This window comes from Nesoenas mayeri (assembly GCF_963082525.1).
Source record: "Nesoenas mayeri genome assembly, chromosome: 4".
NCBI lineage: Eukaryota > Metazoa > Chordata > Aves > Columbiformes > Columbidae > Nesoenas > Nesoenas mayeri.
This window is the reverse complement of record NC_137540.1, coordinates 5,183,480-5,196,011: the sequence shown is the minus strand read 5'-3', so window position 1 is coordinate 5,196,011 and position 12,532 is coordinate 5,183,480. Positions and strand designations below refer to the sequence as shown.

General features: G+C 38.7%; 1 protein-coding gene across 1 annotated transcript in view; it reads right to left on the bottom strand.

Moving 5' to 3' along the window:
• NFKB1 (nuclear factor kappa B subunit 1) overlaps positions 1–12,532 on the bottom strand; it is a 56,635-nt gene that overhangs the window by 29,375 nt on the left and 14,728 nt on the right. Inside the window, exons 4-5 of the mRNA XM_080343283.1 lie at positions 5,520–5,560; positions 3,246–3,344 (exon numbers count right to left, since the gene is read on the bottom strand). Of these exons, the coding sequence (XP_080199409.1) occupies positions 3,246–3,344; positions 5,520–5,560 (140 nt within the window). The remainder of the gene's footprint in view (positions 1–3,245; positions 3,345–5,519; positions 5,561–12,532) is intronic.

Sequence of the window (12,532 nt, the reverse complement as noted above, 5' to 3'; positions counted from 1 at the left end):
GTAGAAATTTTCTGTGCAGATTTTCTTACAGTTTTTCAAATACATAAACCCAAGGCAATTAGGAATAAAAATTTCAGCTCAGGAGCTTTGATTTCAACTGTTCTAGACAGTAAAATTTTCCAGCATTGTGTTACTTACATTGAGCAGATGAAAATGAAACTTAAATGAAGAATTTTAGGTAGCTTTCTACTGTAACCACAAAACTTGTCATAAAATGTAACTTCATTATCACATGTTCAGTATCTACAACTTCTCTGCTCTCCATAACTAGACGCAAAGTTACATAAAATCCTCTGAAAATATAAGATGTTTTGAACATGATATTAGGATTAGGGTTAGCAAAGACAGGGTTAAACAAAGGAATATAATTCCATAAAACATAAAGATTAATTAATCCCATTTTTTACATTATAAAAGAATACCACTATTATCCAGACTCCATTCATTATGACTGTGCTGTTAAAACAAGATGTTTTAAATCGATTCTGCCTTACTGGCCAGCACAGATTTGTCTTAAGTGTGAAGAGTGTGGCATTGTAGAACTACTACGCTAACTCCTGACCTACACCATCTCCTTATAGGCTATACAACAGGTGGTTAAATGTGTTATTAACTACCAAAACATCTTGCTTAGAGACACAGCAAAGGCCTCAGCTCTCCAGCCTTTACATGAAAGATACATCTTCATGTGTTCCAGACAAGGCACAAGTTAGGGACTAAGTACAAGAAAAACAAACAAACAAACAAAAACTGCGAGGTTGACAGTCCATATCATGCAAGAGGCCACATCAGATATATGTGTTTTCTTTTGCCAGCCAACCCATGATCCTGCAAAAGGGAGTAGGGAGACAGCAATACATTTTTGTGCACCAAAGGTGTCAATTTTCAGGACATTGCCTGGTAGCTACTGGTAAGTTACATCAGCTTGCAGTTCAGAGTTGGCCAATGTCACGGTTGAGATGGACAAATGACATGGACCAAATTCTTTCAAGATGAAAGTAATAGGTGCCATTTATTGCTACAAGTGCATTTTTATACAATTCTACCAGTTCATGTGTCTTTTCACTATTGGTTACAAGTTACAGCACTAACATCTCATTGGTTAATTTTTCTATCATCCATGTTATTCTTCTATCCCCTTCTCTCTCACGGGTACATCTCTCCTCTCTCCGGATACTCCTTTACTCCCATCCTTCTCAAGGGTAAATCTTAATATCTCAAGGCTGATCTCTACTCTCATATTTTCTGTCAAGGATTCCACAGACCTGCTGCAGTTTCCCACAGGCCAAGCAGAAGAGAGATCCCAGTGTGAACTGCACTGACCACACCATGGCCAGAGTTTAACGATCTATGACAAAAGTTCCTTTCTACATTACAACCAAAGCTTTCACAGCACTGTGATGAACTAAAAGAGGTTTTATGGTGAAAGCCTTGCCACAAGAGTAATTAAAAAAAAACCAACAACCCACCAACCTGAAACAAAACAAAAAATCCCAATGCAATAAAAAAAAAAACACAGCGATCTTCAATTGTGCTCACCTCAGTGATGACAAGGTGAAGCACCCTTTGACAAAACACAGCAGAGACTTACAGGAAAAGGTGTGAAACACTTCTGTCTTTACTGGCACCACTTGAATCAAGAACAGGCACTAACAAGCAATGGCCTTGAGGAATTTACTTGTTGTGTTCCCTTGCCAGCCTCTCCCAGCAGGTGTTGCCATGTGGGGATTTGTACTAGAAAAAACCCAGATGCACACAGCAGGATGAGAGGGAGGGAGAAAGGGAAAGGCACGCGTGTGTGTGCGTGTGTGTGTGTGTGTGTAAGCTTTAGACTAAATTAAAATCTGATGATCAATGAAAACAGAAGGTTTGATGGAAAGCCAAAGAACATTTTGGTTTCTAGTTTACTCCATTTCCTGTATAACTCCTAATTGCATATCTCCTTGTCATGCTATTGTGCAACCTATCGCGTCTTTATAAAGGATCGTCTGTAATATTATCAATACAGATAGGATTGGAGTCCAAAGATCTGGCTCAATTGAGATAAACTATTTTATATCCAAACATACTAGTGAAATCTCATTCATCAGTTCATCATCATCGTCACAATAGGAAAGGGAGAAGTAAGCAGATCATTGCCTGGGCTAGAATTTTTTCACAGGAGTTTTGTAAGGCTACACAAAATCAGCTTTCCCAGCCTCTTCTCAATTTACAAGACTAACACCCTGGGCTATGTCAGCCAATGCCCATTATTTTCCATTGAGTCATGCTCATACTGATTCATTAGGGAAATGCAACTGTTCCAAACTCCAGCCTTTCTCAAGAACTGCAGAACGACAGGCATGCTGCGGAGAGAGCTGAGGGTGACCCAGGCTGCCTGCCACTCTCCCCTTCTCTCCTGCTAAAGGAGAGTGGAAGAGCTAACACCAGAATCAAAACACATTAACCCTGCTCCTCAACAGACAATCTCTAGTGCAATAGTTCAAACAGATAATGCAACAACAAGACTAGGACTTTAATTAAGTTAAAAATCACTGAAAGGACACAGTGTATCTTTTCCCCATTTCCATGGAAAAAGAACTTGCTGCAAGAAACATAGGCAAAGACAGTTCTTCTCTAATCCTAGAATGATTAATCATCACTGTTATAATCTTCATATTGCGTTAGCATAAAATGTTTCTTTGATTAACATACTTGAATTTTTTCCAGCACCAAAAAATGTTCAGCCAACACCTGAACACAATGTTGCTCCTATTAAAATGAGATTTCTGTTGACTTTAAAGTAATCCTTAAGAACAGAGTATCCTAGAGATATTGGATAAGGAGTAACATGAACAGAAAAAGAAGGAAAACTTGGGAAACAGCATTTTAGACTGAAGGAGTAATTGACTGGACTCATGCTCTACAGTATGCTAGAAGTGGAGTAATTAAGAAGCTCAGGCCTTGCTTTATGCTAAAATTGCACCTCGAGGAAGAACTCTGTTAGTGTGCAGGAGGGAGCCAAGGTGGTGGGTGCAGGAAAGCTTACTGATCACTTGCTGGCAGTTAAATATGGTGCCAAAATCACTCCATAAATCTGAATACAACTTCCTTTTCAAAATCAATTCCATTTTGAAAATTGGGATTGAAATGTAGTCAGTCTTGAGTAATTTAATACAAATTTATGTTGATATGCAGTAAGGTTCTATACACAAATATATGGCAACTTGCATTCAGATTGCAAAATTAATTATTTCTGTACTTACTTTGACCTGAGGGTATGACTTTTTGTTCTTTTCACTAGAAGCACCAGGAAGCCCACCATGTGAAGGGCCTTCGCACACATATCGAAAACGAAACCCCCTCTGTGGAAATAAAGGAAAATACACTTGAAAGCTGTTTAGAAACAAAACTAAAAAAAAATAGAACACGCACGCGCAAGCTTGCACACACACAGACATAAACAGGACTTGCCCAAACAGCTCACAAACAGAAAAGTTATAACTGTTCATCCCTGAAATGCTGTCGGTGTGCTGGTTGACTGAACTGTAGCCCTGGAGAAACTGTTATATTCTCACTCTTGCACACAGCAGCAACCCAATATTTTTATTTCAGTAAGTGGAACTATTTCGAAGCAGAGATCTATTTACACTCTCAAAAGATAAAAATTCAAGAATGCAAGAGCAGATACTCTTTCTCCCATGACTGCTGCTAGGCAGAGAGAATTGAAGTCAATAATGATCAAGGAAGTCCAAAGCATCATAAAGAAAGGAACAGGGATGAAACAGAAATGATTCTTCCTTCTGGGCAGGGCACGTGAAAGTTGCATCTCCAAGTGGAATCCAGAAACAGTACAAATGCTTCAGGGGACTTTGAACGGCTGAGTTTTCATTTCAGTTTCCTAAATAGGTATCTGAATATACTTTAGGGAACTGCAAGATATTAGCAGCTACTCTAGAGTACAGCTGTCCATTTATTCCACTTCTATTTGCAGGAAGTAACGTCTCCTTTACAGGGTAATGTATAAGGCACAAAAGATGCTACTCTTAAACAAATGTATTTGGTAATTCTGCTTAGCTGTATTATTTCATGTGGCTCTCAACATCAAATACTTTCAGATCTACTCTGCAGAACTGCAATTTCTGGCAAAATCCCCATCTTATAAAGGACTCCCAGTGTCTGTCCTAACAGCACCAGTTAGCGTTATATCCTTCATTGGAATCATTCAGCTTCTTTCTAATAGCAGAAAACTCTGAATTCAAAGTCTGTACTAGCTGACGGTAAACATGGCTCAAAAATAGCTCTGTAATCATTAGCTTCACTACCTATCTTACTAAAGCCTTTCCAGTTTAAAAACTTGATTCCCAGGCAAGTGGAAAAACCTGACTTTTATTCAGACACTGACCAGACAATGTAATTCATCCTTAAGTATGTATTTTACTTGCCTTCCTACAGTAAAATGTGTGACAGCTATGATAAGCTTGAACTCAAGTTGTCCAAAAGGCAAAGCAACCTCTGGCATCACGATGCATGAGAGGACTCGGTCTGTCTTCACCTCTATGCCTTTGGTCCAACAGAGGCAGAAGTCATCTGTGCAGCCTGCCCCCACAAATATCTTCTACCATCTCCTACAAGGAAGACTGGATTGTGGCATGCTTCTGCACAAGACCAAGCTAGGATGGGACAGCTTTTGGTCACTCTCTTTCCCTGTCTACTTAACAGCTCCCTAAGGTAGGATTTTATGCAACTGATTGGGAGAGGCAGGAAAGCGGTCTCCCATTCTGTACCAGCTTAAGGAGGAATACTTGTAATTGCTGATGCCACCAGCTAAAGGGAACAATGCCTGGCATTCTTTAGGGCTATCTTCACCCAGCAATTACTCTGTACACAGTTGCATGAAAACTAACCAGTGCATTGGAATGACTCTTGTACTGTCAGACAAGCATAAGTGAGTGTTTGTTACAGAGTCACACACACACACACACAAAATCTACATTCAAGCATTTATCTTCATTTTTCTTGGGTTATTCAAAACAGCCAACATGATGAAAAGAATGTCAACGGACAACAGAATTTCTTAACGATGACAACACACAAGTCAAAAGTTTCTGTAACTTGGGAACAGAATAAAATGTTTTTATTTTTTCTTTCATGTGTTTTAAGAAACATGAAACAAATTCTAAAAGTCTTCCATGTTTGGTCTAGCCATTTATGTTTCAAAACACTGGGGGTACTGTAAAAGTCACTTCTAAGATGAAGAGTCTATACTTAGCAAGACATTTTTTTAAAACCCTCAGTGTTTTGGTTTTTTTTTGTCTTATGACACTTCCAGAGAGGCACAAAGACGAAAACAGAACAAAACAGGAAATGATTTTACGACAAAAGAGAGAGGAAAAACTGCTCATGGTTAAGTGCCACATTTGTTATGAGAGTTCAACCGCTTCAACACACTTTTTTTCTAATCTTAAGTCATAATTTTATTCAAAGCTGAGCATAGTGACATAGCTAACTTAAAGATTTTCAAAATGTAGTGTTCTTACCTGTTTTGGCTGTTCTATGATTTGAAGATAGGGTCCATCTGCTAACATAAAAGAAAAAAAAGTAAAAATAAAAGATGTATTTCTATTACTATCACAGGTAAGTTGAAGGAGTAAAACTGATGCCCTCGAATGTTTCGAGACAAAATTTTTGAAAGCACCTAAGCATCTTCAGAACTTCAATTTAAAAAAATAATTTGATCACCTGGTAGTGTGTAATTTCAAATGTTTTGTAAGACCAGTGGAGTAAGAAGGGAAGGATTAACACAGAAAAGTTAATTTTAGCTCAGAGCGCCTAAATGGGCAATTCTGATCACTCAGTTAAAACTCTCAAGGGTGAGTAGTAAGGATCCTCCCCTTGCCACTGACAAGCAGCCTGGCCTCCTGAGCTAAGGTTAACTTTTGTATTTAAACCCCTTGGGCTCTAAAGACTATATTCACAAGCTTTTGGCTCTAGGGCTTTCTACTGAATAGGTTCTTTTGAAGGTCTAGAGACAGCCAATGGGAAGCTCTGAGGTATGGGAATACAGGAGGAATTTAAGCTGTCTCAACATGCCCTAACAGTCATAACTGCTTTAAAAAAAACACCCTGTAATTGAGGAGACTAAACAATTTACATTATTTTAATAATTTCAGATACACTTTAAAATATACTGTTCTGCTGTGCCTCTAAAAACACTGAACACACTATTTGACTAGAGATGCAGACTCCATAATGAGATCCATCTTTGAGCATGATGCCAATACACAGGATTATGTTCTACTAAAATTCTATTTGTCTTTCAAACAAGGCTTCCTTAAACAACTTTTAGTCTTGCACCACTCCCTCAACAGTGGCTTACTTCCATATCATAAACCCCATTCAAAATTCACCAGTTTAACTAGCCTTTGAGCAGGCCCTAAATCCAATGAAAACTCTGTGCCACCCGAGTTAAGAATCTGTCACCTAATCAAAGCTTAGTTCCAACTCTGCTCGTTTAGATTATTTACGTTGAGAAGGAAAGCTCCCTCAGTGGATGGCTGTGAAATACCTACTAAAACACAAGGCAGTCCTGGGTCTGAAAATGACAGTTCTGAGAGGCATGATTTCTTATCTACCTCTTGCTAAGCAGAGAACAAGATTCAGATTTCAATGTTAAAAACTCAATTGTTATCAAAGCAGTTCCCAAATGACGGCTTTGCTGTGAACACTTGCACAATATTTTGGCAGCTACATTCCTGTTGGAATTACGTACCATCTCTTATACTCTATTAAAGGTATTAAAGCTAAGGAATCAAGCGAGTTCACTGGGACACATGAAACCTTCAAAGCAGACAAGCCACAGCTATGTGGCAGAGCCTGCAAGCATGTAAAACACATCGTGCCCTGCCAACCTGCAGGTATGACCTGCCTTGGCACAACTGCACCATCTGCAAGTGCCACACCACCCAGCTACCTCGACTAGGTAGTACTTGGCTTCGGCACAGAACTACCTACTTGCATCAGCTTTCATTTGCTAATAGGTTTGATGTACACTGATGATTAAAAATGGCAGAGGATTCATTAATTTATAGTTTGTGGGATGACTACACGCATCCTTCTCAGCTCCTCAATACAACTTCACTTTAATAAAACAAGAGCTTTGTGCCTTTACTCAGCACAGGTCTTAAATGAACAGGGTTCTCTCAAAAGGAAAGTTTTGGTAAATATGCTAATAGATGAAACTAGTATTTTGCTGTTGAAGCTGGCTGACTCAGCGACTGAATTATCTTCAAACCAAAGTTATATTGCACATCAGTCACAGCAATTTCACATATAAAGTTCATTTATTTCCCAAGTCCAACACTCTTCCTTTGAAAAAGTAAACACTGCTACAATTACAATCTTGAAGTCATGCAAAACAGTGTCCCCAAGATCATAGACACATCAAATTACATTAGAAAGCATGAAAAACAGTTTGGACTTCAGAAACTTTAACAGACATAGAACAATACTGAGCTTTGGTGTGGTTTTATTTTTCAGTTTTTGTCTGTAATACAGAGTCAAGATGAGGCGAGTTGGGTTTAAGCATTACGTCAGCACTTAAATTTAAGATTTTTGTTCACAGACCTCTAACCCGACTCGTGCTTTAGGCACCTAACATTTTATATTTTAATGATCCAGAGGCCTTGTATATCTTCTGGGCACTGGCAGAAATAATGCACCTAAAATACAACTGCGTAGTTCCAACTTCCAATGAAGCCTCTAGGGCAGGATCTGCCAAGCAATTTTCTTTGGCTGTTCTCCCCTTAGGAATTCATTTTCAAGGCATATACACTGGGTTAATATAGGCACGAAATACCATTGCTTTCTCTTAAACATTAGCCAGAAAAGGAAGTTCTCTTTTATTCAACAGCTAAGTGGCTCCAGCAGTCCCCCAGGATGCAGCAGGTTCCAACTTTTCCTCAGCATAAGGAAATTCAAACTCCCAAAAGAGGGAGATACACTATATTGGCATATTGGAAAGCTCAAGGGGAACACTTCATACTGCTGAAATGTTTTACCTTGCATGGCCCTTGAGAAAATGAAAGAAAATGGAAAACTTAGGACTGTGAATCTTATGCCCCCTTGGGAAAAAACTTCATAAAAAGCATACAAATATACTAATACAAAAAAAACGCTCACATACTAATACTCTGAAAGTGCAAAAAAGGTGTAGTGTAAATGTACAAAGGCAAATTACATGCCTGTTATGATTAATCCAGATTACATAAATCATGTACTAATGTATTTTAACATAAAAATTTGCAAAAAATTTGGGGTTTGTGACTAAACGTTTTCTTTTTTACAATGACTAAGTAATTCTCTAATATAGCATCTGAAACAGATCCAAGTAACAGTACAGAGAAGGCACTCTAATGCAAGTCTATTTGAAAACAAAGCAGCAATATTCAAGATAACTTCCAAGCACAAATGGTGTCTTATTTTGACTATAAAAAGGATTTTTACTTAGTGAAAGGTCTTATACAGTTGTCTTCACTAAACTCTGAATATTCAGAAGTACATTAGACAGACAGCCTAACATTGGTTATGTGTGGTTCCTTCTTTCTCTCTCTCATCCTTTCTCATGGGGAATAGAAAAGATGTTCAGCGTTTTGCACCAGGAAGTTTTTAATATTTCCTTTCTATTAGTAGACATGTCTGGTCTAAGCAGACAGCAGGAACCTGAAGATGCACACCTTGCAAAAGGAACTAATAATGATGAGATTTGTGACAATCTTTTATACCTCTGCGCTAGGCTGGAAAATTGCTTGCTTCAAGTTCTTGTTTAATGAGCAACCTCCTTTTAAGTGTTAAACAACCACAAGAAGGAATGCTACTTAATGCATAGCATAAATTCTGCTTGTGCCCTGCGGAGAGGCTCAAGCAGCATAGAATCATGGAGCTGGCCTCTACACTGGCATGAGTCTCACGGTTGCCAAGAGCCAAGTTTTGACATGAGCACTCCTTATTGATTTCCATGGCACTGCTGCAGTCAGGAGGGCTGAAAATTGCAACTAAGACATGCAGTCCTCCAGCCTGGAAGGGATTTGGTGCAGTATGTCACGTCCTGGCTATGCTTCAGTGCTTCCTTTTCTGTCTTCTTGCCTCAGTTGCCACAGACCTACTCACATCCCACTGCCTCCTCTCCAGCCTGAGTCATAGTCCCACTTCCCCACGTCTTCTTCAACGGCTACATTTCTTCACTTTCCTTCCTGCCTGAGTCAGAGGCCCTCCTGCATCTTGACACTCCCACCACTTAACATTCTTTCTTCCACTTGACAGGTATCACCCTGCACGCACACTTCCCAAAGGAGCACTCATCTTAGGCTTCCCCTTGGTTCCTTCTTCCCACCACAGCAAAGTCAAGAACAAAAGGGCCTGTGAGGTTGGTGGGATATCCCTGCAAGCCTGGCAGCACCATAGGACTCGTGGGGTCCTTTATCTAACGGTTCAATTTAATCTGCAACCAGCTGTGGTCAAGTCCCTCTCTCACCTCCTCTCTGTTAGTGGGTCCCCCAAAGCAGGCATCTCACTCTTGTAACTGTGTGCTGGTTTGTTTTGTGGACATGGATGAAAGTAGTCATAGCCTTGAGGTTTTGATTGTAAAATCTAACACCATCCCTCTTGTGTCCATCCTGACAGTGGCACCTTGCGCCTAAAAGCTCAGACTCTAGATCTAGAGTCATATCCTTCTAGAGTCATATTCCTTCCTGAATAGCATTTGTATGTCCTTCCCCTCAGGGGTTCACCTGCACAGGAACACTCCACTGTATCTTGCCTCTGCAGTGTATCATGTGAGCATGATGCTCACAGCAAACAGCACACAGGTTTTGCTTAACCTGTCTCTTCCCTCTGTTCACTTTTACAAATACAAGCACAGAAGACCTAGAAAAAACACCAGAGGCAGTATGCATGTCTGCTCATGCTTCTAAAGATTAGGGCCACTGCCATGGGACAGGGAAAATGAACACTCAACTAATTTTTGGTGATGGTCAAGTGTCCTTGAATCTCTTCCTAAAATCATCTCTCTGATAAAAAAATGAAATTAAGATTTTTGTAAGTGACTTCTTTTTCCCTCTATGCCCATCTCACCTCAACAGCACGCATCACAGAGGGTTGGCAGAGGAGGTTAAAGAAATAACAGAAAACTGTAATTCTAGCAGCCTCCAGGCAAGACTGTTCAGCTGCAGATGGCCCTGCTTCAACTTTACAGGTTTAGCCTGACTGCAAGAAAAAAAACACGACACCTCAATGCCAACAGCTAGTTGGACCAGAGCCCCTAAAAAACAAACCAATACCAGTTCCCAAAACCATCATGAACTGGCACACAGATTGCTATGTTACACAGCTGTAGATGGCCTTGTATAATCAAGAGGAAGTAAGAAACACCCAAAATTATAAAACATTTTGCTCAGAGTTCTACCCAATTCCATGCCTAATTCTTACTTAAAACTGACATATGTGAGGCAAAAAAAGAAACGAGCAAAGACACCAACAACTATATTGAGAAAATCCTTGCCCCAACATCTCAAAGGTTTTCTACTATTACTGTAAATATTAACAACACAGCAGAACATCTATCATCAGGAAGTCCCCAAATTCCCCAGCTATTTGTTGATTCACTACGCTGGCGTGATATGGCAATCCACAGTTATATATTAAACCCGCCTGCCAATGTAGTAAATCTGACATTGTGCATTCATAAACGTACAGGTTGGAAGACACAGGCACCACACTAGATCATGAGCAACAACGATGTCTTTGGTTTTCCTATTTAAATCATCCAACTGTTCTAGAGAAAAGTTCTCTTTAGAACACTTATTTTGCCTCCTTCGTATCTCAGTTGGAAGAACTTCTGGAAAATCTCGCAAGAATTTTAAACTGACTTTGCTGCTTATAAAGAAATTATTAATTCCTGCTTTGAAACAATTAAAGCATAACATACAAATTTTTGTATTATGTTATAGTTGAAGAGTTAGTCCGCGGTAATGATGCATCCTGGTTTCAAGCAGGAGAGGAACCAAGCATTATAGCAATACTACCCAAGAAACAAAACCACTATGGCATCATCAGATGGCATTGAAATGATCAACTTTTTCTAAAACAACTTATTAGCTTCTTGTTTGTGATACCTGAAATCCATGATCCTTTATCAAATCCTGTTTTGTACACAGGGAACTTGCTACCTATAATGCAGCCGTCAACAAGAGCGGTGCCATTTAAAAAAAGGTCTTTTCTAACCAATTTTGCAAATTAAGGATAGAGCGTGAGTTTTCTGTGACTTCAGAACTCAGTGAATTCTTGACTTCCCCAACACAGTTTTAAACACAGCTGTTTTCTAGTTTAGACAGGACATAGATAAAATGGATTTTCAGATATCTATCTGAATAATTTGTATAGAATGAGTCTTCTACAAGGAGTACAGAATAAGCTTAAAAGTTATGTGTAAGAGAGATCATCACAGGGAAATCAGAATTCCAACAACCTTATTTGTTCCACAGAAACTCTGAGAACAGTGAAAAAAACCCTTGGTATAAAATGGACAAGCCCTTTAATCCTAAACAGATGAATATTACTGAAAATTTTATCTGTCTTGATAAAAAACACACTGCAAATAAACGATTGCAACATTAATTTGTTCGATATTTGTTTGTATTTGTCAAGAGCTTTGCTCATCAGAACATTTTAGCTTGAAACAAAATTATCTGTACCATATGTATTTCTTCATCCTTCCTCACTACCATTCAGTCAAGAAACCTGAAGTATGGTTTAAATCAGGAAACACTGAAACTGTAAGCACGCCTTAATTTTTATTTTTAAATCATCATTTATTGTTACTTTAGGGTAGAACTTTACCTATGAAATAAAAAGTTAATTGCTTATTTAATTTTACCCTTCAAACCTTCACTGCTGCCAAGTGTATAAAGTATTTCAAACAAAAGCGATTTGCATTTTCAACAAAAGAAAGCAATCTGCAATACAGAAGATACCAACTACATCCTGATACAACAAATAGATCAACAGCAGGAAGCTGTCATGTTAAAAGACATTAATAGCTCATTGGAGATACATTATTTGAGATATATATGCTTATATACATTTTTATTTTCTTTCTCCTTTCATATCAGCTATTCTAATAAACTAAGCAGGTGAAACAGAGTTTTCCAAATTCAAGCAAGAAGTAACACTTACAAAAAAATTTCACAAGCAAAACCAAGCCAAGGTTCATCAAGCAGCTAATCCTGTCTGAGATACAACACACTGCTATTTGATATTCCTGTGCTGGAACCATACTGGAAGAAGTGCATATCAGACTTTCGCAGAACACTATTTGCTTATTTTCAGTGGCTGGTTGCAAAATTTTATTCTGAGCTTTCAAACTAGTGTTATTATTCAGGAAATTGTCAGGTTCTTTTAATACCAGACTGTTGCTTTACAGGAAACAGAGAAGTCACCAAGAAGGAAAAACAGATTTGAATGATACAGGAAGTTGAATATGCTCTGTATTTTATTA